This window comes from Rattus rattus, chromosome 5 (genome assembly GCF_011064425.1).
Source record: "Rattus rattus isolate New Zealand chromosome 5, Rrattus_CSIRO_v1, whole genome shotgun sequence".
Lineage (NCBI taxonomy): Eukaryota > Metazoa > Chordata > Mammalia > Rodentia > Muridae > Rattus > Rattus rattus.
The window spans coordinates 99,021,222-99,036,515 of record NC_046158.1 but is presented as its reverse complement, the minus strand read 5'-3'; the positions used below and the strand labels follow the sequence as shown (position 1 = coordinate 99,036,515).

The window sequence follows — 15,294 nt, the reverse complement described above, 5'->3', positions numbered from 1 at the left end:
CGGCTTCGGTCAGGGTGGCCTAGGAATGGCGATGGAGAGGAAAGTGAAGAAACCTCATGAAAAGATGCATGTGCATGGAATGCATTCTGCTTGTCCCTCTCCTTTTCCAACAGTGATTCTGACAGAAAGCAGGGGCTGGATTCCTCTTTCTCCAAGGCCTCCCAGTTCTGCTCTCCCATCAAGCTTCAGCAGCAGTGTTGTGCTAAGGGAGATTAGCCTTCCACTCCCTGTCCTACTCTGCCCTCCCCTGCTGTTTAGTCCTGACTGGTTGGGGAGAATGGCATGGTAATCATGGGGCTAGCCAAGCTGCCCTCTCCCTTCTTGAGAGATGCTACAGATGAAGATAGCAGAGTAGCTGGGTTTTAAAGATGGTGCAATCTCCAATGAACCAAGGAGTAAAGACAAGTTTAAGATATATAAAATGTCATCTGTCCTTATTTCCTTTTGTAATACTTGGGGCTTTGTAGAAATTTAATTATGATGTACTTTTGTAATTGGGTCACATTATGGTGATTAAAGGTAACTGTATTCCTGGCAAGCCTATTATTGCGCTAACTGCAAAGATGCTGGGAAGGAGAACCCATATGATTAATAAGCTCTTTCGGAACATAGTCTATTCCTGTACTATTTTAGAAACTACCATGAAACTCTGTTTTAACTCCAGTTAAAAATTTCCCAACATCTCCCAGCTCCTTTTCTTTTGAGTTAAAACAACAACAACAACAAACAAGCAAATGAAAAAACAAGTTTCCTGTGTTAGTGATAAGCCCATAACATCATGCTGGTTTTGCTTTTTTCTTTTCTGTGTAGCCTGGCTGTCCTGGAACTTGATCTGTAGACCAGGCTGGTCTTGAACTTACAGAGACCTACTAGTCTCTGCCTCCTGAGTGTTAAGATTAAAGGCATATGTCACCACTACCCAGTGCATCATGTTTTCATAGGCATACATTTATTTTGTTTGGTTTAGTTTTGGTGATGCTGGTGAATGAACCCAGGAGCATGTATATACTAGATAAGAACTCTACCACTAAGCCATACTTCCAACTCTATTTGTTCCATCTATCTATCTATCTATCTATCTATCTATCTATCTATCTATCTATCTACTATCTATCTGTCTATAAATGAAACAGGGTCACATACTATAGCACAAGGTGGACTGAAACTCCTTATGCCTAGGCTAGCCTTAAACTTGTGGTAGTCCTTCTGCCTCAACATGCTGAGGGCTAAGAGCCTACACATGACTAACTATACCTGGCTCTTGATACCACTAACTAATAAATTACTTAATCCTGCTATTTTATGGCAACTATAATTAAATATTTATTTAATACCTATCTAACTGAATAATCTCCATTTCTCTCCCCTGTTGGTTATTATTGGTCGTAGGTTCATGCCCTTTTTGTATCTCAGTGACAAATATTTGCAGTACTGTAGTCAGTAATGTAGAGCTTTACTTGAACTCCAGTTAAAAATGTCCCCACAGCTCCCAGTGTCCTTATCTCTTAAACACTGTTAATGTTTTGTAAATCCTGGATACTATTCCAACATAAGCACATAAAGGTCTTTGTCATTCTTGGTTGCATATATTATCATGTTATATGTGAGTACTATTATGCATTTAACTTTTATTAGTAGACATTGGGTGTGATTTTATAAAAAAGAACACTAAGAGGAACATCAACCATGGTTACATTGCTCAGGCTGGTCTTGACTTTGTTGGCGTAAGTCATCCTTCCCCCTCAGCTTTCCAAGTACATGTGGTTACAGGTGTGTGCTACACCTGGTGTGCAATTGAACATCCTTGTACACAGCTTACATAAATGAGTGTATTTGCCACACTGATTCCTATTACACAGTCTGTTCCTTTACATTTTTGACTGATGTTGTCACAATGATTTTTTTAAGTGTAAAACTAGTTTATGTTCCTTTATCACCAGTGTAATAACAAGTAACTGCTTCCTAAATAAACCCTTTGGGTGGCTTTGTAGTTTATAGTAAACTCCAAATGTTTGTCCCATTTTAAGTGACATTCTTTCAGTTACCTTATTAGTTTAATCTTTTTAATTTGAAATGGTTACTCATGGTTTCTCTTTCAGTTAACTTTGTTTATAAGCTTTGTCCATTTTGGGTTACTGTTTTCTTTCTTTGGGGTTATTTATTAGTACCTCCAATTAAAGAGGAAGCACATCAAAGACCCTTGCTCTCCCTTTTTCAGGCCTTCCATATATTGGCACTGGGCTTGCTGGAGGAGAAGCAGCAGCTTCAGAAAGCTCCTGAAGAAGAAGTGGCTTTTGACTTTTACCATAAGGCTTCAAGTACGCTGAACCCTCATTCCCAAGAAGCTTCCACATTATTGCCAGTTTGTAATTGAAAGTTTGGACCTTAAACAGTTTTTATCTGTCAGTCCTTAAAATTTAAAAAGCCCTTTGTTGCTGTGAACAGATACCATGGTCTTGGCAACTCTTATGAAGCAAAACCTCTAACTGGGGCTGGCTTACAGTTTCAGAGGTTTAGTCCATTACTGTCACAGTAGGAAGCATGGCAGCACGCAGGCAGACACGGTGCTTTAGAAGGAGCTGAGAGATCTACATCTTGATACCCAGGCAGGAGGAGACTGTGTGCTACACTAGGTGGAGTCAGAGCACATATGATGCCTCAGAACCCGCTCCACAGTGACACACTTCCTAGTAGAGCCACTCCCTGTGAGTCATACCTTCACACACTTGAGTCTGTGGAGGCCATACCGATTCAAACCACTGAGACCCTTAAATGATTTATTCACCTAGCATGTTTAGTTTTTAACTAATATTTTCCAGTATACCCATTCTTTTTTTTTTTTTTTTTTTTTTAGTTCCCTTAGTGAATTTTTTAATGCTTGATCTTCTGTTCCTGGGCATGATTGTAGTATGAGTGGAGAAAAGTGTGTCTTTTGAAAATGTTTCATTTTGTACATTTTTTTTCTAATTTTGAAGAATAGGATAGATCTAGATTAGAATGCTCTTGACTAAGATAGTCTTGATAGTCTTGTTCAAAACAAATTTCTGAAACATTAATTGTAAAACCAATAGTTGCAAGCAAAGTATCATATTTTCTATTTACACTAGTTTTGAAGATTACTGAAGCCTTCCCTGTCTATGACTAAAACCTCTCCCACTTCGGTATCTCTGCAGTAGTTCTTCTCATCATGTACTTTGTGTAGACAGTGAGCAAAGACAGGAAAGGCAAGAGTGGTTTATTAAGAGTAGCGCTTGCTTAGCAGAGCAAATGGGTGATGCAGACAGAAACTTAAAATAATGGGAGTTTTTCTCATGCTATCTTTCAGGTTAGTACTTAATAACTCACATAATCGCAACTCAGTATTTCATGTAATTGCAGATTCTTTCTTTGAAAAATCAGGGTCGTGAAGGTATGACTGGCAAGCCTCAATTATCATGTGAATGATAGGCACCAAGAAGTAAACTAGTACGTAATTACGAAGATAATCTTTTTTAATATAATTTTGTATTTTAAAAAAGGATTGGGAAGTTCAGCAATGAATGCTCAGAATATACAAATGCTTTTGGAAAAACTCAAAGGAATCCCCCAATTAGAAGGCCAGAAGGACATGATAACATGGATACTCCAGGTATACCACAAAAGTGAACTGGTCTAATGGATTGTGTATTGCTTAACATTTTGTTAAATGCATCATTGAATGGTTCATCCTTACTTGAATATCACAGAATATACTTATGCAAACCTAATAGTATGTTACTTGATGTGGCCTCAATGCACTCAATAAACTCAGTAAATGAATACATGGTGCATGAGCTTGCTACTGGCATACCTTTGCATACTGTTTTACTTTTATAAGTAGAAAGAGCATGCTCTCAAATTATAATGAAAAGAACAGTGTAGAATGTGTGTTTAGCATGTATGAGTCCTTGAGTCAATCCCCAGAACCATAAATTAATTCTTAAAAATTTGCAGTATGATACAGTGAGCACATAAAAACAGGCATGCAAGTAATGTCATGCAGAGAGAGCAGGTTAGATTTAGGAATGTGTTATGTGTACACACACATGCATGTAACCAAACGAGGCCTTGGTTTTGAAAAAGATCAAGGGATGAGTATATAGGAAGGTTTGGAGGTAGGAAAGGAGAAATAATGTAATTATAATTTCAAAAATAAAAAAAAAATCCAAGAATTGACAGTCACTTATTATCATTATTTAACTATACATAATTATGTAATTCCATACTGTATATAAAAATCTCCTATTTGCTGCTAGAATTCAGCCACTGTTCTCTCTTCATGTGTATAGTTGTTTACTACCAATTATTACAACTGTGTGCCGTGATGAATTCAAGATCCCAAGCAGCACAAAAAAGCTTGCATTCATGGAGCATGTGCTGTAGTTGAAGTACAGATAATTTAAAAATACTCGTCAGGATAATCCAATAGAATGAGAGAGTGCATCCTTGGACAATAAGAGAAGGGCTTTGTCAGGCGGTAGAGTGAGAGCTGAGACCTGGGCCACTAGAGCCAGTACTGTAACGCTCTAGCGAGTGTTCCAAGGAGAGCGCACTGCAGTGCAAGAGCCAGGCCAGCTCACTGGCACATAAGGGGAGGCGGGATGTCCGGGATAGCCAGGGCCAGACTGTTCCCGTCACACGCCAGAATAAAACGGTGTGTTATTGTTCTAAAGACAGGAGTAAAAACGCACTTTACACTGGCTTTAGTGGTGTGCTTTATAATCGCAGTTATTTAGAAGGCCAAGTCAGAAAAGTCATTGGGAAGTTAGAAGTCTCATTAACATTTAGAATTTAACATTTAAAAATAATCTGTGCTGCACCCCCAACCCCGGACAGTTGTTCTCAGAGCAGCAGACTTAATTAAACTCAGCTGTGGCTCCTTGACCAACAACAGCACTGTTTGTCATAGACAAGGTCACTTTTTAAATTTTGTTTTTCTTATACATCTAAGTAGCTTACCAAAAGGCATTTGGAGACAAGATGGCTGAATCAGATTAGTGAGTAAAGAAACCTGTTTTCCTGGTCAGTCTAACCAAACATCATATTTCTTCTATTTTCACAGATGTTTGACACAGTGAAGCGATTAAGAGAAAAATCTTGTTTAGTTGTGGCAACCACTTCAGGATTGGAGTCCATTAAAAGTGAGGAGGTAACAACACTATAACAATGTTACATTCCCCTCTGTCTTTAGGAGGAACTGTTTGTGACAAACTATGGGATTTTTGTTCATCTTTTATTCCTATGCTTCTGTACTACAGTTAGCATAAACTCAATATAATGTATGTATCTTACAAAATTAGAGGAACTTGATGCCCAGTGACCTCTGTTAAAAATACCTTATTAATTTTAAAATGCTTTTATCTCTAAAATAGGACATGTCTCAGTGAAATTCCATAATTTAGTCAATAGTATTCATCTATTAGGAAACTAATGGCACATCTTAGATTCAGGTTAGATAATTAGATGTCAGATTTTCATAATGTTTCGAATCATGTTTTGCTAATACTGAATTAACTAGCCAATATTTAATGATTAGCCAATATTCTTTTTGTTTATTTATTTATTTGTTTGTTTCTTCTTTGAGACAGGGTCTCTCTATGTAACTCTGACAGTTCTGAAACTTGCTATGTAGACCAGGCTAGCCTTAAACTAACAGAGTTCCATTTGCCTCCCAATGCTGGAATTAAAGGTGCATCCATCTTAATTATTCGAATATTCTTACTCGGGGTTATTAACTAGTTTTTCTAAAAGCAAATGCATTATATTTAAGTTAGTGTTTGATAGAACATTTGCCTCACATGTGAAAGGCCTGGACTGTAATCTCTTTTATGTTATTTTTATCTTCTGGTTTTAATTTTGGTAGGTCATATGCTCATAGAAATTTATCCATTTCTTCTAGTTTTCCAGCTTTTCAGCATATAAATTTTCAAATTATTCTCTAATAATGTTCTGGATTTCATCGGACTCTGTTATATAACACACTTTTATTCTAATTTCATCTTCACATTTTTCTTTGTCACGTTGGCTAAGGATTCGTCAGTGTTTTTGGAAGAACCAAGTCTTTGTTTAGTTAATTTTATGCATTGTTCATTTAGCCCCTATTTCATTAATCTCTTCTCTAGTCTTTATAATGTCTTCACATCTCCTGGGTCTGGGACTGGCTTAGTGTTGTTTTTCTAGGAGCCTTGAGCTGCGTCATTAAGATCTCTCGGGGGTTTTCTTTTCTCTTTTAAGATTTATTTTTTTTTTTACTTTATGTATGTGAGTACACTGTAGCTGTCTTCAGACACACCAGAAGACGGACACTGATCTCATTACAGGTGGTTGTGAGCCACCATGTGGTTGCTGGGATTTAAACTCAGGACCTCTGGAAGAGCAGTCAGTGCTCTTAACCACTGCCACCCCCCCCCTTTTTTTTTTTTAATACGAGAACTTACAGCTATAAACTTTGCTCTTAGGACTGTCTTGACTGTTCTCCAAAGGTTCTAGGAGGACTCATTTTCATTTAACTATAGGAATTTTAAAAATTCTTCTCTGGTCACTATTAATTCAAAAATGTATTTGTTCACTTTCCCAATATTTTTCTAGTTTCTGTAGTTTTTCTTGTTGCCTTCTACTTTCATTCCATTGTAGTCTGATATAATGAATTAATTCTGCTGGGTGGTTAGTAGCAGATGCCTTTTATCCCAGTAGTCTAGGCAGAGGCAGGTGGATCTCTATGAATGTAAGGCCAGTCTGGTCTACAGAGTGAATTCCAGGACAGCCAGGCCTACACAGTGAAACTCTATCTTGAAAAACAAAACAAAATAACAAAAACTAACCAACCAAGAAATTATTTTTTTTTAATATTTGTTAAGTATTGATTTGTAGCCTATGTTGTGATCAATTTTGGAGACAGTTCCATATGTCACTGTTAAAAATGCATAATCCCTATCTGTCAGGTGTAATATTCTGTATCCATTTGGCTAATGGTATATTGCAGCTCTAGGTTTCATAAGTTATTTTTAACCTGAAAGACCTAGTTAGATGTGAGAGTTGGGCATTGACGTCCTCCACTGTTACTGTATCAGGACCTACATATGTTATGTCTTCTTTGCTTGTCTTACCAATTTGGGGTTCTAATATTTAGTATATAAGTGTTAATAAATGTTATATCTTTGGGGGTGGGGAGGGGTGTCAAGACCTGGTTTCTCTCTATAGCTTTGGCTGTGCTGGAACTCTGTAGACCAAGCTGGCCTGGAACTCACAGAGGTCTAACTGCCCTCTACTTCCCAGTGCTGGGACTAAAGGCCTGTGCTGCCACACTCAGCCCGTTATTTCTACTTGATGTAACGAGCTCTTTTATTAATATGTAGTAGCCCTTTTTTAAAAAAGATTTATTTACTTATAAGTACACTGTAGCTGTCTTCAGACACACCGGAAGAGGGCGTCTGATCTCATTACAGATGGCTGTGAGCCATCAGGTGCTGGATTTGAACTCAGGGCTTCTGGAAGAGCAGTCACTGCTCTTAACCTCTCCAGCCCTGTGGTAGCCCTCTTTATCTCTCTAATTACTTTTTGTTTGAAGTCTACCTTGTCAGATATGGTAACTGCCGCATCAAATAGAGGACATTTAATCTGGACAGAGGATCCTATCTAATTTTGCTGTTATTTAACGTTCAGATTACTCATGATAAAGAAAAAGCAGAACGGAAGAGAAAAGCTGAAGCTGCTAGGCTACATCGCCAGAAGATCATGGCCCAGATGTCTGCCTTACAGAAAAACTTCATTGAAACTCACAAACTCATGTATGACAATACATCAGAAATAACAGGGAAGGAAGACTCCATTATGGAAGAAGAAAGGTAAAATAAAAGATTAATATTTTAGGAAAAAGAAAGCCAAGTACTCCTCTGAAGTCATTATTAAGATAGAAACAGCAAAACTAGAAACTAACCCCTCACTTTCTGTGCATTGGTATTTTGTTCCTAGGAGAAATGAACTACCATTATTACAAACTGAAAAGACATCCATCACCCAATAGAGGTGATTTATACTAGTTTTTCTTTGCTTGCTTGAGACAGGGTCATCCTATCTAGTCCATGATGGTCTTGAACTCATAACAATTCTGCCTCAGCCTCCCAAGTGCTGAAATGACAGGAATAACTCACAACACATCGTTTTTCTTTTATATTTAGTTCTAAAAAATTTCTTTGAGACTTATTTCTTTTTATTTTATATGTATGGGCATTTTACGTGCATATATGTTTATGTACCATATATGTACTTGATACCTACAGAAGCAGGAGAGGCACCAGATCTTCTGGAAATGGAGATGCAGGTAGTTGTGAGTTGTCTCGTTGGAGCTGGGAATTGAACCCAGGTCCTCTAGCATAGCAGTCAGTGGTTTAACCCCTGAGCCATCTCTCAGTCCCATACATTTAGTCTCACTATGTAGCCTTGGCTGTCCTGGAACTCACTATATAGACCAGATGGACTCACAGAGATCAGCTTGCCTCTGCCTCCCAAGTGCTGGGATCAAGAGTAAACCATCAGGGTTGGGGATTTAGCTCAGTGGTAGAGCGCTTGCAAGTGCAAGGCCCTGGGTTTGGTCCCCAGCTCCGAAAAAAAAAAAAAAAAAAAAAAAAAAAAAAAAAAGAGTGAACCACCACTCCTGGGTAAGTTAAAACTTTAGCAGGTAGTCCAAATTGCATTTCTGGGTGACTCGCCATTATATACTCCTAATGGTGTCTGAACATGCTTCATTCTCGTGGGAGAAAATGTATGGGCTAGGAGTGAAGGTCAGTGGTAGAGTGCTTGCTCACACACATGAGGCACTAGGCTCAATTCTTAGCACCATAAACTAAAACATAAACATTTTGTGGTTGCTAGTTAGTGTAAGGACCAACTCATATAAAGTTGTTTACTGACTTTTTACATTTTGTCTTTTGACAAATGTCTTATTATTCTTATATATACATATATAATATATATTTCAGTGTATACATATATATAGTAATATGTAGTAATAAAGGCAGATTTCTCAGTATCTTGTGTTTTAATTTTATCTTTTTTTAAAATTTATTTATTTATTATATGTACTGTAGCTATCTTCAGACACACCAGAAGAGGGCACCAGATCTCATTACAGATGGTTGTGAGCCACCATGTGGTTGCTGGGAATTGAACTCAGGACCTCTGGAAGAGCAGTCGGTGCTCTTAACCGCTGAGCCATATCTCCAGTCCCCTTAATTTTATCTTTTTTTGTTCCTCCATCTTTATTAAATTGGGTATTTCTTATTTACATTTCAATTGTTATTCCCTTTCCCGGTTTCCAGGCCAACATCCCTCTAACCCCTTCCCCTCCCCTGCTATAGAGGTGTTCCCCTCCCCATCTTCCCCCCATTACCGCCCTCCCCCCAACAATCACGTTCACTGGGGGTTCAGCCTTGGCAGAACCAAGGGCTTCCCCTTCCACTGGTGCTCTTACTAGGATATTCATTGCTACCTATGAGGTTGGAGCCCAGGGTCAGTCCATGTATAGTCTTTGGGTAGTGGCTTAGTCCCTGGACCCTTAATTTTATCTTAATGCCTTTTCCATTCACTGTTGTAATTGCAGTTATATTACTATATTTTCATTTTGAAAATTAAATGGGGGCTGGAGAGATGGCTCAGCGGTTAAGAGCACCCGACTGCTCTTCCAGAGGTCCTGAGTTCAATTCCCAGCAACCACATGGTGGCTCAAAGGCATCTGTAATGGGATCTGATGCCCTCTTCTGGTGTGTCTGAAGGCAGCTGCAGTGTACTCATATATATAAAATAAGTAAATCTGGGCTGGAGAGATGGCTCAGTGGTTAAGAGCCCCGACTGCTCTTCCAGAGGTCCTGAGTTCAATTCCCAGCAACCACATGGTGGCTCACAACCATCTGTAAGGAGATCCGATGCCCTCTTCTGGTGTATCTGAAGACAGCTACAGTGTACTTATATATAATAAATGAATAAATAAATCTTTAAAAAAAAAAAAAGAAAAAAGAAAATTAAATGGTAGAGATAAAGCTAAAGTTCCTTTGGATACTTGACCAAGTTCCTATATCCTTTTCTGCCTTCTGTGGTTATAAGTTTTATACGTGTAGCTCTGCACTCAAGAGTTTAAAAAAGATTGAAAGTTCAAGGCTAGTCTGAGCTACAGTGAGCTGGAGACTAGCCTAAGCTGCGCATAAGCGAGACTGTCTAAAAACAAGAAGATTTTATGTATATATGTCAGACTTTCATTATACTATTACATGCGAACATAATGTAGTCACAAAATTATATGGTATTGTTATTCCTTTTCTTGCTTTGTTAGCATAAGTGATATATACTTACTATATTTCTGATGTTACAGCTGAGCAGTACCCTTTGAAAATTGTATAATGTTCTGTGTCATGTTAACGCACACTGATGAGCACTTGAGTTATTTATACTTCATTGACTGAAGCACCATTTCTCAGGGAGCTTTCTATGTAGTTTTGCAGGATGGTGTAGCACATGACCTCAGAGGCCAGGCCCCTTGGGTTAGTTAAATCTTGGTCCTACTATGTATGAATGATGAGTTCCTAGACCTATCTTTTAGTATCTCTAGGTCTCAGTTTCTCCCTCTGGAAAAATGGAGGTAATTATATTATATCTATCTCATGTTTATTGTAAGGAATAAGCGAGTAAAAAAAAATCTGTGAAGTGGTTCCTAGCATCACATCAAACCATTATAAATACTTGCTTTGATTTGCATTTTATTATCTTGTATATTATAGAGTATAAGTATTGCTATAGCACTGAAGTCGATTAAGGCTTCGGTTTTTGTAGTTTTAATATCTACTAAGCTAGAGACTGAAGCTCGAATGCCTGGTGAAAGGGACCGGATAGAGTGTTATGGTGCAGTCGCAGCAGTGGCACTCGGCAGCTGTTTCTCATGGCAGAATAGCAAGGTGTGAGCAAGTAAGGCAGCATCTAAGTGGATAAGTCTCTGTTTATAGCGTGACCTTCTTTGCATAAAATGTGTATTATAAATAGAAAGCAAACTAGGAGAAAATAAGCCAGATTATTAGTGGTTACGTTGCAGAATATAATGCCTTTTATTTTCTTCTTAATACTTTTTTATATTTTATAAAATTTATTTGATACATGAACTAAATATCATTCAGAAAAAGACAAATGGCCCCACTTTTGCTGACATAGTAAATTAATTAGAATCATAACATATATCTTATTCTGTGATGTATTTCTTTGTGCACTTAGAACAAACTGAATTTTCTAGCTATAAAATTAACTGCTTAAAGCCAGAAAGTTCAGGGCAGATTTTAAAGGTCATATTGCTAACTATAACTTTAGTTATATTTACTTACTTAAAATCCACCAAAATGTAAAGACAGTGACCAAAACCTATGTCCTGGTTTGTGCCGTTTCTTTTGCTAGCCCCTCAGCAGTCAGTGAGTGCTCTCGAATTGCTCTGGGCCCTAAACGGGGCCCAGCTCTTACAGAAAAGGAGGTGCTGACGTGCATCCTCTGCCAAGAAGAACAAGAGGTGAAACTAGAAAACAACGCCATGGTGTTGTCCGCCTGTGTGCAGAAATCCACCGCCCTAACCCAGCACAGGGGGAAGCCTGCGGGCCTCTTAGGGGGTACGTATGCTCAAGGGATCTACTTTCAGCCATTTCTTCTCCTGCCTATGTAAGTAGAATAGAAATAAACTCAGAAAGAGCCTTAGCAATGAGGTTATGTGTAAGTCCTGTCTGGTCAATATAAAGTATATCTACATGTGAAGTAGATTAGGTTCTTACCTGTCACACCGGCTACTGTTTGTGTCGTTTTGATTTTTGTTAGTCCTCGGTCACCTAAGTTTTGCTTTATTTTATCTTGCTGAATCATTTGAAAGTAGATTGTAGGCCTCATAACACTTCATCCACAGGTATTTCTGAATGCGTTTCCCAAACTGACGACAGTCTACTATATACTTACCATACCATTATCATATTTAAGGAAGTTAATAATTCAAGAATATCATATATATACACACACATACATACATACACACAATCTTTATTTCTATAGCTGTTCTCAAAATATCTTCAGTAGGAAGGCATATTTTTTAAATAAAGATCTAAACATATTTTACATATTGCTTTGATGAAGTTTCTTTTAACTGGGCCTATAATCCCCGCACATGGAGAGCTAGGTTAGGAGGATTGCCATGTGGTGGTGGTTAGTTCAAGACCAGCCTAAGCTACCCAGTAAGACAATGTCTCACAAACAAAATAAAAGTTTATTTTAGTAATGTATCTCTTGTCCCCCTTTTTCAAGATAATAACCAGTTTGATGAATTCGGACTAATAATTTTATTCACTGTCTCACATGGTGAACTTATCTGCCTTCTGTTTAGATTTGTATTAAACATTTACTTCAGCGAGTATTAATTACATAACACATTATACTTAATGTGAAACTCGCTGCTTTACATTTACATTTTAAATTCCCTGGCAGTGATGATGATAGTAAACTAACATTTATTAACATTTAGCATGTTCCAGTCACCGACTCCATGCTGTGCACATGTGCACACTCAGTGCTCACAACACCTTGTGCACTGATGTCGCCGTGTGAACGAGGGAGCTGAGCAGCAGGTGCTAACTGGCCTCAGACTCGGAGTGATGTAATAACATCATAATTTAAACTTCGTGCTCTGTGGTTTGCTATCCCCCACTCTTAAAATCGACATTTTTGGTGGCTAGAGGGATTGTTCAGCAGTTAAGAGCACTTGGTGCTCATGCAGAGAGGACCCAGCGTCTGCATGGTGGCTCACAACTGTCTGCAACTCTAGTTCCAGAGGGTCCAGTGCCCTCTTCTGGCCTCCTTGGGCACCAGCACACAGAAACATATAGGCAGGCAAACACTCATCTAAAAATAAGTCTTCTTTATAAGTTGTCATGTATTCAAATTATTCTTTTGATTTATGAAGGCAGATTTGTTCTTGAAGAATAGAAAAGCATTTCAACAGCCAGTATAATGCAGCTTGAACCTACAGTTCAGAATTAACAGTGTAAATGAATAGAGTTGTTAATCCACAAGGATTTCAGGATCTAGCCTAAATGTCTTGTTTCTTTCCACCTCTTTTCTTATTTTTGGGGATATATATCCTGCTGCCATAGTGGTATATGTGGACATTCCTAAGAAATAAAATTTAAGCATTTTAGACCTGAAAACTCTTTCTCCACTGCCACCCACTAACACTTTAGAAAGCATAAGTATATACCTCTTATTTGTGTATATATAAGTATATACCTCTTATTTGTGTCTTTCTGAACCAGAATCGCTGGACCCTCTTTTCATGGATCCAGACCTGGCACATGGCACTTACGCAGGAAGCTGTGGTCATGTAATGCATGCAGTGTGCTGGCAGAAGTAAGTGTCCCTCTGACAGGTTCTTAAAGAGACTAGGAACATTGGCGTTCACTACACGTCACAAAAGGCGTGTTTTCTCATGTCTTTCTGTTTTTCCTGTGGAATAATTAAGGCAATTTTAATTATTAATCCTGTTTTCATGATACTAATTATATTTCTATTTATTATAAGCTTTTGAAATTGATATATCAAGTTCCCAGCTTAATATTTTTAGGGTTAGAGTGTAGCGTGATAATATAGCTTGTACTTAACATGCACAGTGCACTGCCCTGGCTCAGTCCCAAGAACTGAAAATGTACTTGCTTCCCAAAAACTAAGTAGTATTAACACTGCTTGTCCTAGGCATGTGAGAGGAACAGTAATCTTTATTTAAAAGACAAAAACAAAAACTTAAAATATGTAGTAGAAAGTATCTTTATTGCCAATCATGGTGGTGCATGCATTTAACCCTGCACGGGGGAGGCAGAAGCAGTGGACCTATGAGCTCCGAGGCCTTGTCTACAGAGCCAGACTCAGGACAACCAGGGAGCACAGAGAAGTCCTGTATTGAAACAAACGAAGAAGAAACCAAAAATATTAAGTTTCTTTGCAATAATGACATATTCTAGTTTTTTCTTGAGAAAAGATTAAAAATTTTAAAATGTAATTTCTGATAATTTTTTTGTATGGCTTACTCATTTGCCATCAGGTTAAAAGCATCGTTAATCTGTCCGTCGCAAGCCCTCAGTGGTGTAGATGGTCCCCTGGCATCTCTAAGGATGTCCACTTGCTCCTGAGGCAGGGGATGAGTTAGAGGATTCAAGCAGTCATTCAGATTTGTATCTGCCCTGATGGGTCTCCCAGCTTACTTACACCCCAGGGGACAGCCTGTTTCTTTTATAATTATACCTTGTATTTTTGTGATAAATTCTGAAGACACTAAATCCAGAATTGTAGGACTTTTTGCTGAGAACAGATGGAAGCCATGTGAGGTGCTGCGAGTGGACCGCATCTTTGACTTTGCAGGTATTTTGAAGCAGTGCAGCTGAGCTCTCAGCAGCGCATTCACGTCGACCTGTTTGACTTGGAGAGTGGCGAGTACCTGTGCCCGCTCTGCAAGTCTCTCTGCAATACCGTCATCCCCATCATTCCTTTGCAGCCGCAGAAGATCAACAGGTGCGTTTCACCTCTGTCCAGATTGTCCTCCAAGCCTCACTTGCCCCTTCTCTCCTCACAGAGATTAGAGATTAATACCATTCTCTTATATATTTGGTTGTGAGCCTAGCCTTTAACGGCTGAGCCATCTCTCCAGCCCACCATTCTCATTCCAAAGCTTGCATCTGCTCACAAATGAGATGAAAGCCCAGCTTTTGGTGTTGAAGAGAACTAGGATTTTCATTTACTTAAAGCACTGTGTTTTGCTTTTTCCACCCACCATTAAATCAGTAGAACCCCAAAATTGCAAATCCTACTGGAGATCTGTACAAAAGGTTAATGATAAAAATAAGTAAATGATTACATTTATCATATTTTGAATAATTTATGAGCATTTAAATTTTAAAATATTTTACCTCTGACAATCTGTTTTTATAGTTTAACAGGCATTCACTAGTTTTAATAAGTAGAACTTTCATTATATACTTCTACATTCTTACTCCTCTACTTGGTAACAAAGTTGTTATCCTAGCTGGGTGTGGTGGTAGCAACCGGTACTTAGGAGACTCAGACAGGAATATCTCTGAGCTTGAGCCCAGCCTAGTCTATATAGCAAGTTACAGGCTAACAAAGGCTACATAGTGAGACCCTATATCAAGATAGACAAAAGTTATTCTTTAATTTATTTTAAAATCAACAATTTGTAATGATAATTCCAGCAGTGGAAAT

General features: G+C 38.3%; 1 protein-coding gene across 1 annotated transcript in view; it reads left to right on the top strand.

Moving 5' to 3' along the window:
- Positions 1-15,294, top strand: part of Ubr1 (ubiquitin protein ligase E3 component n-recognin 1) — a 111,470-nt gene that overhangs the window by 58,045 nt on the left and 38,131 nt on the right. Inside the window, exons 26-32 of the mRNA XM_032904035.1 lie at positions 2,219-2,318; positions 3,519-3,628; positions 5,081-5,167; positions 7,681-7,862; positions 11,449-11,654; positions 13,338-13,431; positions 14,437-14,586. Of these exons, the coding sequence (XP_032759926.1) occupies positions 2,219-2,318; positions 3,519-3,628; positions 5,081-5,167; positions 7,681-7,862; positions 11,449-11,654; positions 13,338-13,431; positions 14,437-14,586 (929 nt within the window). The remainder of the gene's footprint in view (positions 1-2,218; positions 2,319-3,518; positions 3,629-5,080; positions 5,168-7,680; positions 7,863-11,448; positions 11,655-13,337; positions 13,432-14,436; positions 14,587-15,294) is intronic.